The sequence below is a fragment of the Serinus canaria genome, chromosome 1A (genome assembly GCF_022539315.1).
Source record: "Serinus canaria isolate serCan28SL12 chromosome 1A, serCan2020, whole genome shotgun sequence".
Lineage (NCBI taxonomy): Eukaryota > Metazoa > Chordata > Aves > Passeriformes > Fringillidae > Serinus > Serinus canaria.
In genome coordinates this window covers 38,341,970-38,356,935 of record NC_066314.1, presented here as the reverse complement: position 1 = coordinate 38,356,935, position 14,966 = coordinate 38,341,970, and the positions used below count along the sequence as shown (strand labels likewise).

The 14,966-nt window shown below is 36.3% G+C and overlaps 1 protein-coding gene across 1 annotated transcript in view; it reads right to left on the bottom strand.

Annotated features, from left to right (window-relative positions):
• PTPRQ (protein tyrosine phosphatase receptor type Q) overlaps positions 1–14,966 on the bottom strand; it is a 99,156-nt gene that overhangs the window by 49,043 nt on the left and 35,147 nt on the right. Inside the window, 6 exon segments of the mRNA XM_009086994.4 lie at positions 7,655–7,924; positions 9,537–9,678; positions 10,826–10,977; positions 11,760–12,035; positions 12,277–12,567; positions 13,046–13,199. Coding sequence (XP_009085242.3) covers positions 7,655–7,924; positions 9,537–9,678; positions 10,826–10,977; positions 11,760–12,035; positions 12,277–12,567; positions 13,046–13,199 — 1,285 coding nt within the window.

Genomic DNA, 14,966 nt, shown 5'->3' with positions numbered 1-14,966 from the left:
AGCACAACTGCAGTTTCTGCACCTAAAACAAGGCAGGTTAAAGAGGCTAGTCACAGATATAGGAAGAGCAATGCCCATGGTCTGTTGGGCATCGTGGCCTTTCCTTCTTAAAGAGAGTACCTGGTTCCCTTATTTTCAACATGCACAATGACACCAAAAATAACTGAGTGTTGGCAGTTTTGCAGTAAAGAAGGAAAAGATGCTTGGCTTTCACAGAACTAGAAATCGCATCAGGCAAAATGATGGTGGCTCTGATTTGTGGGCTCTCTGGCAGACTAACAAAATTCTAATAAATGCAGCCTCTTTGAGCCTTCCTTGTATTTGGAAAAGAGACAAACTCACTGGAAGTGGGGGAAAAATGGAGGGTGGAAAAATGATGTTTCTCTTTCTATCTGTCCTTTTTCCCATTGAGGAAAAAGGTTTTTGAGGTTGCCCATACACATTATCTTGATTGGGCTAAAGGTAACACCTGGGATTATCCCAGTGAGTAACTCTACATGAAAACCACCATTTTAAAAGATAAATGTGCAGGTATCCTAATAGCAGACAATCAGACAAGCATTTCTTCTTTCACACAAAAGCTTTGATACCTATTTTATGTTTTCTTTTTTCCAGTTTAGGAAGACCCCTATAAACAAAATATTTTGGACCTAAAAATCAATGGTCAGTCAGCAGAATTCACAGTAAAATTTTCTGTCATTGCCCAGACAGACCTTTACAATGGAATCAGAACCTTAAACATTAGTTTAAAAACAAGCTAATTTTGTCTCCTTCCTTATATAGGGAAATCAAAAATAAATGTAATCACTCATTAGAACAAATGAAAAGATGTGACCTGAAACTGGAGCAGATCAAAGAGGTTTGGTCATAGGGCCACTGTGAAGAGCAGTGACACCCAGTGGCACAGTGTCTCTTGAACTTTGTGATTGTGTTCAGAGACAATTTCAAGACAGCTATGCTATTGGGTTACAGATACAAAGAGGATTACAATTACTCTAGCATGGAGAATCAGATTTCCATTCCTCAAGAATGACTAAAATTCCCCCATCTTTTTCTCTCCACAGATGGTACTGATTTGAACAAACCATTCCATGCTTCCTAGAGTAATCACGCAGCTTGTCTAAATTTTCTAAACATGACTTAACTATGATGAAGTGATCACTGTTCACGCTAAAAATCATGGAAGCCAGAAACTGCATCTTTTTCAATTATTATTTCAGGTTACATTGGAACTGTATAAAGACTTATTATCAATTCTTATTCACTGACAACCTAATGGGAATTGTATTATTAATCCAAATTCCCAGAAAGGTGCACTGAAGGGAAAGGCATTAAAAAGGTTGTGATTGTGGTATTGTAAGAAACTAATTGCTGAGGACTGTGCTCTGATTGGCTAGTGGAAATTCTAGTCCTAATCCCAAGTTTAACTTTCCCAAGAATCATACATAGGATCCCTTAAGTCTCATCACCTATCTCACAGTCTTTCCCTACTGTATTATGTTTGCTACAATTCAACTATCTCTGGGAGTAGGGAGTTTTTCTAAGTCTGAAACATTTGGTGCAATGTACTCCACCTAATTTTCCATTTAATAGCTTCTAATTCAGCACTTGAAAGCCAGCCAGGGAGCTGGCAGAGAGGCTTACCATGAAATGCTGGTGAATTCAGTTTCTGGAATGGAGGAGGAATGAGGTATTTTCAGATTCATTTACCATAGTTCATATAATGCCTAAATTTCAATGAAAAGTAACTGAAATCAGATCCACATGGGATTTTAAGCTCCTAAAACCTATTTACATGTCTGAGCTCTCACTGAAATTGACAGAAAGTTAAACACCTAAATAAAAGGTGTTTAACTCAGTCCCATGTCAGTCTGGCTACAATGCTAATCAGCCCTTCCAAAGCTGGTGGACTGCTCTGAGATTAAGTATTTATTTGATAACATAAATAAAAAGAAATTCTTGGTTGAAAAAGCACAATGGAAAGACTTATATCAAGTTGAAATTGGCCAGTAGAACTGGTTTAAACTAACAAAAAACACTTGGTAGAAAACACCTTATTCACAATGCCAAGATAACCTAAGGGCAGCAAAGGACATGTACACAAATCTACTGAGAAAAGAGAGGTTATGGCTTTCTGTGGGGACTTTTGTGGAAAGCAACAACTACAGCTGCACAGGCCGTGAACAGAAGACAGTAATATGATATGGCATAGTTCCTAACAAAGTTAATAAAAAAAAGCCTGCCTACAGAACAGCTGCTTGTAGCTGGAGTTTGGATTAAAAGGGCTGCGGCAGCCTAGAAGTCTGTTGGGTGGTATTAAGAGCATCAATAGGAGGAAAGTGAAGAACAAAGTAGAACCGACAGCAGTGGGCACACACCAAAAAAAGTATTTGGAAAATAGAAATAACTGCAAAGAAAAGAAATATTCTGTATTGACTATCTCTATTAAATTTTGAAAGCTTAGTTACACAAATGAATTTCATGGGTTAAGCTGATAACCCTGATCATACTAAATACTAATGGAGTATAAAATGCTAATTTCAGGAGGACTAATCATCATGCAAAGTCCTGTTCAGTATGAATAAGTACATCATGAATAGGACCAAATTATTTTGCTAACATAAAAATGTAAAAAATTGTAGACTATTTTTCCCATGACTTGGGACTGACATTATCAGACATGCTTTAAAGGAAATTGCACCACTGAGAGCATGTCTTAAAAGAGCCTCTATGGACCATGTTTCTCAGTCCTTAGCACATTAGAAAACTCTATGTCCAACTGTGGGATCTAAGTACTGAAAAATAAAATCATGAAAATCTAGAGAGAAATGCACTTCTTGAAGCTAAAAAGAAAACTGAAAAGCTGCCTACACTCAAGTCTTAAATGTTCAACTTTCCATTAAACTAAAACACTGTCTGCTATTCAATAAACATTTGTATTTGACCTGTAGATGCTATCCATGTCAGCTTTGTACATATATGTCGCCACCATTGCTTATATATTATTGTAGAGTTGACCTATTCCATACAAAAAAGACAAAAATTTCTTTATCCTCTGCTATATGAATCATCTACTTTTATCAACCTTCTTATAAAAATCACGCCAGTACAATTTCATTGGCAGCAACCAAATGATACTGCAGATTTCTAGTGAAGATTTCCCATCAGCCTCAAAGCCATTAACTTAAATTTGGACCAGACAACTAATCATAAGATGTAAAGAAGTCCATATTACATAATGAAAATTACATCTGGGAAAAAAATTAGCCATCTTGGAAGGAAGTGTTTCAAAGGTTCTTATTCCTAATTCACTCAGCAATTTTTGGAAGATTTTACTTTAATACGATTTCGAAATGTGAACTTGCAGCAGGGATAGAACATGTGAAACACACAGCCCTTTTCTGCATTAGTGACAGGGGACACTGAAGTTCTGCCACTTCAAATACAGTGGCTCTTCAGCAGGCTGATTCCTCAAGATAACTGGGGCAAATAATCTGCACTGCACATCCTATTTGCAGCCCTAAGAACCACTTGAGGGCATGGGTTTAAATATTCTTCCAGTGCATCATGGTCATCTGTCATTTTCTTCACTGCCTAATGAGGGAAATAATGTAACTCCAGCTCAGAGCTGTCATGAACTTCCAGATCCTGAGAAAAGGATTTATGGTGAAGGAAACAGCATTTCCTTGGATGTGAAGATGGCTTTAAAACTCTTGCTATGTTTTGTGCTTCTCAAAGGTCTTGATTAAAAAAGCCCACGTTTTCCAGTGGGAACCTCCATACTGGAGATACAAATCCAGAACCTTTTGAGTGCAGAGAGTAAAGACATTTTGTGCACATGTAACAAAAGCTGATGCTAATTTGCCACCTCCACACCAAAAGACCTGAGAAACTTTCCCATCACCAATTCCTTTATGAACTACTCTTCTTTATTCACAAGGCATACTTCTACAAGTTATTAATGGCCTGGAAAATGAAGCCCAGGTTAAATGAAAAAATGCTTCTCGGGCAAATTTCTAGCCATATTTCTTTTAAATGTAAGTCATCATGAATGCATTTCTGTTTAGCAGAAAACAAATGGTAAGGACTGTCCCCAGAGTACAGTGGGGGCCTCAACCTCTTCTTAGACTGTTCAGGTATAAATATCAGGTATGACTAGCAGTAAGGGGAAGATGTGGGGAAATTAATCTCTGTGTCTTAATACTGCAATCAATAACATTAACAATTAACATTAACATTCTCAGAAAACAATGAAAAGTCTATAAAATCTAAATTAAATATTTAAAGCAGAAGCAGGTTTTTTTTTAATTATTCAAGCTTTGCATACCCCCAAGTGGCTTTTTAACTGTTCTATTATTATTGTAAACTGAATGACTGTTAGACTTGTCCCAGATTTTTGAGTTAACTGAATATTCACAGCTTTAGTGTGCCTTTTGGAGAAGTTTCCTACTATTTTAAGGCTCTCTCATGCTTCTAAAAATTCACTCAACCTTAATGAAATTTCATTTCAGTATGTGCATTTTCTTGAAAATAATCCAAAGATATCTGTTCAGTCATAAAATCCTAACTCATTTATGCATGTGTATGTATACTATATTGTCTTTCATATCCCTCATAAAGTATTTAATCACAAACTAATACTACCACTACAAAGCTGACAGCTTTTATAACATACTGCAGCCTGGCAGAGGTGGTTTACCATGACAATGGAGCTAGATTAGACAAAAATCACTACTAATCTCCACATAAATTTAAGCTTCATGATTCCTGTTTAATTGTACCCAGATATGAAAAAATTTACCTCAAAAAAGGCAAACAATCTTGCCAAGAATTTAAAGGTCAAATGCTATGCTGTGAGACACTGAGCCAAATTCGATTTCACTTTATGTCAGAAATAAATGCATTGTCAGTGACTCAGTGCTGGCTACAGATTCTGTGACTAATCTTAGACCACCATAAATAAGAAGCTGACAACAGCTATAAAACTGTTTCCATTCCCATCCATGAATCTCCAATTCCTAGTATCCAGTCACTACAAAACAATTCATGCAAACACACAGCTAAGGATATGTCCTAATAATAACTAGTTTTTTGTAAATATGACTAAGCAACAATGAAGCAAGAAAGGGTCAGTGCAGAGTTTGTGGCAAAATGTACCTGTGTTGTAGTATAAATCCTTCACTTAGGAAAACTCCCAGCGGTAAGACAGATAAAACATATGTTGTTACAAAATAAAGACTGCCTTGGTTTTTTTTCCTGCTAGCACAACTCCTTATAACATGGACCATAAGACACTAGCAGTCTCTCCCTAAAGCCCAGGCTTAATCTACAGCTTTCTCAGTCTGTCCTTAAGGACTAATTCTCAGAAATCCCAAAATACTCAGAAATCCCAACAATTAACTTTCTCAGGTGTTAGGCTTCTCTAACACCGCTAGCAGCCTTTCCCCCATCCTCCAAGATCCCAGGTAGTCTCCTGTTCTCTGTTACCAGAGGGTAACATCCCTCCTATGCAACTATGTCCAAGTCTGAACTCTGTCCCCAGGTTCAGTCTTGCTCTGGCTCTGAGGATTGGCTGCTCAGCAGCCATGGTGTAAAACAAAGCTTTGAGTATTCTGACTGCATTTGAGAAACGTCCAGAAATGCAGGAACTGCAGGAACACACATCTAACATCGAGCACAGCAGCTCAGCTCACTACATCATTTCCAGCCAACACTCTAAAATGTTGTGTAAGAATATGCTCATGTCTAATACTTAAACAATGCCTTTACCTTTTCAAAATTGCATTTTGAGCCCTGCTGATGAACAGAAGTTTCTGAACAAAGAAGAGGACAGATGAACCAGGCATAAGTCTTAAATTGCCAAAGTTCTGGACAGAAGGGGACTATCAGAGATCACAAACTGGCAGCATTTGTAGGGGAACTGTTGACAAGGAAGCCAATTTAGACAGAAAATTTTCAACAGAAATGTGTATGAATGTGCCACGTCATAGTTCAAATAACAGATGTGAACAGGCTTTAGTGGGATAGACTGTATCATGAGGAGGGGCAGGCATCAAAGCACAACCATGGCTATTTTCACAATGTTGGCCAAAATATGCCAGCAAAGGGCTTGTCCTCAATTGGAGCTCATCCATTTGATCTGGAACCAAGGCAGCAGTAGTTCAGTTGACAACACAGACATCGTCTAGATACATTCAGACATGCACATCTACAAGTCTAATTTTAAGAAATTTGGAAATCAAAGCTCATAATAGGAGACTGAGGTTTTGTAGAGAGGAGGGATCCAGTGCAGGTGCATGCCACTCAAGAAGCTAGAAACAGGAAATCTAAGAGTAAGGGTAGGTCTGAGCTCCTCCAGCTTCAATGTCTCACTCAAGTCTGCCTAGCCGAGCTGCTCCCCTTCATTTGTCATTCTGAACCCAAACCTTGCTCCAGACACAGAGTCTTGTGTTTATTATTTGACAGATCTGAGAAAATTTACTCTTTCAGTGGAAGTATAGATGAGTGCTACAACTCATCTTTTAAGCTATTAAAAAACTTAGTAATAAAGTATTACAAAAGCTAGGCCTGGTTTCTAAGTCTCTGGGGTACAGTAGAACTTCTCCATCCCACCCCTGTATTTTCTAATTAGCCAGATTTTCTGAAATAGAGACCTCCTCAACTCCATTGTATAAATTGATCTCACTTAAGAGAACACAAAAAAAAAGAGCTAAATGCAATAATTTCTCCTGTCATTTAGAAGAAATGTGAAATCTTATCTGGATATTTCTTCCTTAATATAGATTTTTCTTTTCTTTTTTTATATTTAACTATCACCAAAGAAGAAAAAATCCCAAGAAATAGTCCCAAGAGTAACAATCATCCCTAACTGGAGGACTGAAACAGGCCTTTGCTTCCTGGATTCAGATTTAAGCTCCTCTCCACTTTCAGTTTAGAAGATAGGTACACAGCTATTCACATAGAACTTCTATTTTGCATAGAATATAATCTCCATGTTTCACATGTCAAGTGAAAACACTGCCAAGATTAGGTGAAGTGTGAAGTGGGTGTGTGGAAAGAAAAAGGAAGACAGACTTTGGGTAACAATTTTTCACTTTAATGCCAGAAAACCTGTCTGCATTTTTCTTTAGATTTAGCTCACAATTTTCCTTCTTCTTTTAAAAAATCCTACCCATGAAAAGTTATGACAAAATTCTCTTGTAGAGGCTAAATTCTTCTCAATTTCCTGAATTTTGAACAGTTTTATTGCCATTGAATTCATACCACTGTCAGTTAGTAAAAGCAAAACCACAAAACTTTTACTCCCAAAAATTTTTCAGACATACCATCTCAAATATGCTAAATAGACTAGGAATAAGGCAGATATTATACGGCAAAAAATAATAGGTGATCATAAATCAATAAAATAACTATTCAAACTCGCATAGAATAAGGTGTTCTCGCTGTGCTTTTAAAAATGGCAATTTATTCTCATCACTAGGTGTGTTCTGAAACAGGAGAAAGAGGAAGCTCTGTTTCTCTTCATTCACTATTAGCGAGAAATTTAAACAACAGAATGATTTACCTGCCTGTATTGAAGCACTATTTTCATGCCTCCTTGTTTCATAGTCATCATTTAAATTAAACAAAAAAATAACTTGAATAATTCTTTTACCTTTTTCTGGAAGTGTACTGGCACTGCATATCTGTTCTTCACCATCACCAGCAGACGTTGCAGCTCTTATTTTAATTTGATAAGTAACGTTGGAAAGCAGATTTCTAAAAGTATGCAGTGTACCAGAAGTTGACAAATCTGTAGAATTTCCTTCCACTGCTATGATGTAATGTGTAATTATGCCGTTGGCTGAAGCAGGAGGGTCCCACTGCACTAGGATCGATTGCCAACTCGTTGCGATACAACGAATGTTCTGTACAGCATCTGGCACTTGAAGGATACACAGGCACCAAAGATTAACATGCACACACAACTGAAATTGTAATCACACAACAGTATCATAAGAGAAGCAGACCCAGTATTCACAGCAAGAGTCAAACACTGCAGTGTCAGACAAATCAATAAAATCACATTGAAAGAACAAAACTATGACTTTCTTCTCATTAGATGGTTCTTTTCCAATTTCTATGAATGTGACTGATGTTAGTACTTGAGAAGGGGCCATCTATCTGCTCTCTTCCTAGCTGTGGGCTTCAGTTTTGTTTCCCCAACAAAACTTTTTGCTCATATTTCCCCCATGTGCTTTTAAACACAGTGTATTATAGCATACACAGTATACATACTCAATATACCTGCTCCATATACACAGCAACAACATCAACAGCAGAAGTTTCTTATTTGTCTCTTTTCTTATTTATCTGTCAGCCTTATTTCTTTAAGGCACTATATTCCATTTCTCTGTACAGGAGTTACTGGGCAGATTTCAGAGCTTTCATAGAAATTATTTCAACTTATTGTTTCCCATCTATTTGCTGATTGTAGCAAAAGAAATTTTTTAAATGCTTATAAGAAATTAATGAAGGTAGAAAATACTGCAATCACTTTGAAAATAGAGCAATTATATGAACAATTTGTTAAAGAGAAGTGAAGAAAGTACCACAAGTATGGAATGTCAGTGATGAAATGAAACAACTGATGGATGACCATGGCTTTTGAGGAAGACCACCTTCAACTGCAGGAGTCCAACAGCCAAACTGAACCAGCTCAGTGATAGTCCAGATTTCTGACAGTGTTGTAACTCTTTGGTGCAATAAGCAGCAAAACTCTTCCCCAGAAACTCTTCTTTACCAGTTCTGGAAAGAATCTTCACTGGAAGCATGATCTTAGCAGAGCTGTAGTCATCATATGGGATCTTTTTATTTTGGGGCCTGCTCCCTTTGCTAACAGTATAGAGGAACTTGGGACCCCCCTAAACCATGCTTGTTCCCTGGCACCAAAAGTTCATACAGAGCCTGGGAGTTGCTCTGACCTGGCAAAGGAGATACAGTTTTGCACAACAGCCAGTTTCACAAACCCACAGGCTCTCTTTAGTGAATGTTATGTATTTCACTTTTAGTGCCTAGCATACTTCCTAAAATAAATTGTAAAAAAAAAAAAAAAAAAAAAAAAAAAAGTTAAAAATCTCTATTTGTCTAATATAATTTCCAGTTCATTTGCCAATCCTTTGTCCAGCTGCTTTTGATACTGCTAATGTTTCAGTTATTTTCACAGGGATCTGAATTATTGCTTTGATCTGCAAAGACTGATACCTATCTAATTTTCCTCCCTTTATCTGTGTTGCTATTAAAAGATTTATAGTGGCCATGTAAGCCTCTCATTTCAGATGAGGACATTTTTAATTCTACACTTCCGAAATCAGACTTCAAACCTAGTCTACAATAGGAATGTGAATCTGTGCTACACAGGCAAGAGACAATGAGATAGTGTTCGTTTATGTTTTCTTTGGAGAGAAGAGGAAGATTTTTGTTCAACCATACAAGGAAAACAAACATAAGTATATTTAAAACAGTCAGAATGCAGCTTAGAAAAAGTCATATCTAACCTGATTCCATTGTTGTAAACTGGACAGCATTACTGAACTGATTGCCATTCCCAAGCTTGGTAAATGCAGAGACACTGATAAAATAGGGACTGTATGGTTCTAATCCAGCAATGTTTGCCTCGTGGTTTGAACCTGAAATGTTCTTAAGGAAGGAAATATTATTAGTACATGATTATTCTCTAGAAACATTGTAGCCTTCACCTTGAACCTACTGAAATGAACAGAAGATTTATAGCCATAGTTTTGCCTCTTCCACTCTGAGAAGCTTTCAGTCAAGTACTGAAAACTATTTCTAGCTTCACATCAACCCCTCTCACCTTCTACTTCCTTACAGATCTTTGGTGGTCTCTATGAAACTACCCAAAGAGTGTGTTTCTAAAGGTAGCTGGCTGTAGAATCCACTGTTCCTCTTTCACATGCACATTGTGGCCTTCAGGCACTATGGAAGAAACTGGGATGGTGCCAACACTTCCTCTCACAATAGGGAATAACAGCAGACCTCACTGCAGCATTGTCTTTTCCTGCAGCTTTTACAAGCATCTCAGATGAACAGGGCTCACTATATAGTTTCTAAGCTTGAGATGCAATCCTGACCTCAGCTTGCTGCCTTTGCGCTTCATGGAACATTCCTTGAGGCCACCCAAGCAATCAGATTTAAGCCTTGATCAAATTTTGTATATCATAAAATTATAGATTCATAGAATGGTTTGGGTTGGAAGGTCCCTTTGAAGACCATCCAGTTTCAACCCCCATACTGGGAGCAGGGAACCTTCCATAAGACTGAGTTCCTCAGAGCTCCACCCAACATGGCTCTGAACATTTCTATAGTATCTACTTCAGTTACAGTTTACTCAGTTCTTATTCTTTGATTTTTTTAATTAAGACCTCTGAACAGTTCTTACTATTTTTTAAGATGGTAAAAATTTTTGAATCTTGAAAGTCCATAAGGTACTAAATAGTTAAACAAAGGTACCCACAAAGCAATTAACTTCTGTAATTTTCTAACATCAAGCTTACACTAAAATACCAAGCAATGTTAATAAATCTCACTGTAATTAGAAACTGAAATATTAGAAACTCAAAGCACATTAAAATCAAACTATTTTTCCTGTTTAATTTGAAAAATTGAATTACAGGTATGGTGGGAAGGAAAATAAACTGTCTTAGCAAATAAGAATTTATAGGTTCTTCATAATTCTAGAAGCATAATAGACATTTAAAATATCTTTCTTTTCCTAAAGCATGAAAAAATAATTTAAAGGATTATACACTCTTAATTATAAACATACCCAAAAAAAAAGTTCTTCAGTATTGTTTTGATAAATCTTAAAATTATATCTCATGATAACACCGTTTGACTGGGGACTTGGATCCCATTTTAGCCACACAGAATCTGCGGTGTAGTTGATAATGGTCAAATTCTGGGGTGGAGCTAATGGCACTGCAAAAGAAAAATGCTATTGAGTACCAAATCACTAATACTCCAGGCAAAACAATACATGCAGGAGAACATAGGCACTATTGTTAACATTTGTATCTGAACTCAGGCTAACAGCACTTCATTGCTATTTCAATCTTTTTTCTTCCTCTTTGACATGAAACAAATTCCATTAATCCAGAATACATGTTTAGACATGAAGGGATCTTCTTAGAGATCTAATAAATCTATGAATCACTTAAACATCCATACTGTCAGAACTAAGACATTTAGCAGATGTCATATTACATATATAACTGGAATGTGATACACTTTGCTTCCTCCATCCATATATGGACCACAACTCATCATACATTTAAAAGATGTGTAATTTACCATGCAGGGGAGAGGAGATCCATATACAGGAGAACTGTGTGAATGTGTCAGAAATATTTCCATGTTTTATCATTTTTCAGCTACATGGGGGATGAAGAGAAAGGTACTCTTGTTTGCTTCAAAATCCCTGACACTTTGCAAGCCATAATACATTCCAAAGGCAAAAGATATTTCTTCATGGAGTTATTTTTGTAATCCTGTGCAGAATGTGACCTCCTCTTGTGCACTGTGGCATGAGGAGGAACACTCAGGAAACATTTGCCTTGCAGTGCTTCCTTCATCTGAAAGCTCTTCACTCACAGGCCAATGGAAAATTAATCCTTCATATCAACAGGTCTGATGCTCAGATCTAAGATGGATGCTGTAATAGAGCTGATATTTTGTAGTTGTTTACAATTGAATTTGCCCACCTGACTCATCTGTGTAGAACTGAAGCACAGCAGATGGACCAGGTCCTTTTATTGTTCTGGCAGCTGCATAAATGCTGTACAATGTGAATGGCAGAAGGTCTTCCAAAATTATAAAATTATTGGTGGTAGAGAATGAGCTATTCTTTTCTGGCCCAAGTAGATTTAAATCATAATGTATTATAATACCATTTGGCTTAACAGGGGGGTCCCATGAAAGCATAACTGAGGTAGTTGAGAGATTTGAAAATGTTTTCATTACAGGCACCGATTCTGGGACTATATGAAGAAATAGGAAAGAGAAAAACAAGGCTAATGTCAGAAAAATATGAGTTACAATGAAAAATTCTATTTCACAGTCTTAAAAAAGAAATGTGCAGAAAAGTAGTGGTTTGTGTCACTGTATTACAAAAACACTTTAAATGAAACAAGAAAAATAAACAATTTTTTTCTTTTAGAAAGTTATTTGGGTTTTTTAATATACATTTCTTTAGGAATTAATAAAATAACCTAATCTTACCATCTTCATCAGTTCTTATATGAAGACTCAGACTATGCCGTTCAGAAGATCCTTTATCAGTGGCTGGTGTGATTTTCAGAATGTAATCAGTGTATTTCTCCAGATCATCAAAAATTATGCTTGTGTTGTAAGTAAGGAAAGATAATATCTTACTGGTTCCCAGTTGCATTAAACTTAGAGAAACATGAAAGAAGACTAAGCCATTTGGCTGGGATGGTGGAAGCCAGCTTACATTTACAGAAGATGAGGAAATGTTTTGATAGATCAGATTTTCAACAAAACCTTCTGGGACTATGAGAGATAATAAGCAAAAAATTAAATGCATGGATTACAGTAATAAAACATCCAAACCCCAACCAGAAATAAATGTTCAAAATATAATTAGTCTGAAAGTGTCAGTTGTAATATTTTTTACAACTTTTAAAAATAATTTGTGTTTCAATATCAAAAGCGAAATAGTTGAAGGCATATTTGAATAACCATTTCTGTTAAATTTGTTTAGGAAAAGATTCTTAATGAAAGCTTAAGACAATAACTGTATTGCTTGTTTCCACAGAGGCTTGTGCTTTATGTTCTTAGTATTTCAAAGACTCAGATCAAAATGCCTTCCTTGCAAAGATAAATATTGCAGCATTGAAAACCACATTGAATGGTCTTTTTTTAACTTTGCCATCATAGCAGTAAAATACTTTTTAAGTTAGAGAATATTTAATAAATATTTAATAAAAGCACTGATATACAATGAGCACTAGAGAATTTATTAACTTACTATCCTCATCTGTATGCACATCTATTTTTTCACTGGTTTTGTTTCCATCTCCAAATGCTGTGCTTGCAGTTAACCACAAAGTATAATGGCTGTATTTTGCCAAGTCATCCAGCACTACACTGACGTTGCTGTCATTACCATAACTTGTGAAATTCTAAAGAGAGAAATAAAAGAAAATGTTATCACTTAAAATGCTTTTTATTCATTGAAGTTTCTGTCTAGTTCCCATTTAGCCATCACCACCACCACCACCCACAAACATGATTCACCATAGCATTCAGAAGACATAAGTCTGCACTTTGACTCTTAAAGAGTACAGATTTTTTTCTGAAATACTTGATTTTATGATGTCTATTTATACTCCTTGTAAAGAGTATAAATAGATATCAAACTACAGAGTAGCTGATTGGCTTCCTCTGTTGTTTGTAATTGTTGAATGCCAATTCAGGGATTAAAACTGTAATATTGCAGTGTGCTTCTCCATATTTCATCAAGAAAATGACCAAAAAACCCAGCATCTACTAACTGTTTATAGGTTACATGAATCACACATGCCTTGGCTGATCATTGTTAATCAAATCAAAGGACATCTCTCTCTTTAATCTATTTTTATGAGAGTAGGTTTTGCGCTTAAATCTTTCAGTGGCAGAGATCTCACTGCACCACTTGATGAACTGTTCCTTTTGCTGGTTGTCCCTCGCAGTAACACCATGCCATTTTCTCTAAGGAAATGTGAGTGAAGCATTCAACTGAAGGCATCAGCAGAATTTTTTTTCCTTTGTGCAGGAAAGTACTTGCTAGTGAAAGAATAGCAGCAGAACCCAGACCCAGTGTCTTTTGAACGATATTAAAAAGTCATTAATACTGTGACTACAACAACAAGTTAGTGCTTCAGATCAGCACCTCTAAGGAGGCCAGTCCTATTTAAAATCAACAATTTTGGAAGATGAAAAGAAAAATATAAAGCACATTATTTAAGTAAGTTCAACTATACCACATAAGTGAATGGGTTGAATCATCCACTGATTTACAGGAACCTGACTTAGATGATCCAACACAGTTTGGTCCATGGTTTGAAAATTGTTGAGATGTTATTTAGCCCATAAGCATATTCAGCTCAAGCTTTGGGTAGCAAGTCAAATCTTCACTGCTAATTCAAAGAGCTAGTAGCATTTCTCTCCAGCAGCCACATTGCCCCATAGAGCAGAAGGCATGGACAGCACTTCTCAAGACCAAAGAAATCCTAACTTTTCTACATAGAAATATTTTCAGGATGAGCTGGATTTTGCCCAACCCCCTGATGAATTCCAGCTATTTGGCCTGCCCCTATTTTTGGTGTTAGATCAAATCCACACCCTCCACTTCTTTAAAATGCAAGTTAACTTTCAAGGAAATATTTTTCTGAAAAAGAGAGACTGTGAGAGCAAACTTACTAAAGCAAGAGAAAGGCAACAGAAATATTTGGGTATTACAATTTAGAAATACCACATATAAGCACAAGAATGCTAAAACTGCATGCTGAAAAATGGATTACATTTCTCATAAGGAAAGTTCTTACTGAAGAAGTCAACGTGATATGCTCTATCTAGTTGAATCCATACTGTGCAAACTGAGAGTTCAGTGTGCAATCTTGATGTCTGTCACCAATATCTGTCACATATCAATTTATATATCTAATGCAACACTTCATCAATTTTTTTGTATGGGCAAAATATTTTTATTTTTGCAGAAAACAATAGTTGATGCTCTCATTCATTTCCCTGAGATTTTTATGTCTGTATCTGAAGACCCAGTTTTGCCTGCAGTCACTAGTACTGACATAACACAAATAAGTAAACAGTTTGGCAATGAAAATTTAAGCCTTTGTTTTGAATGCAGAAGAGAAGCTTCAAAAATTGTGAGTATAAATTTTTTTTAAATT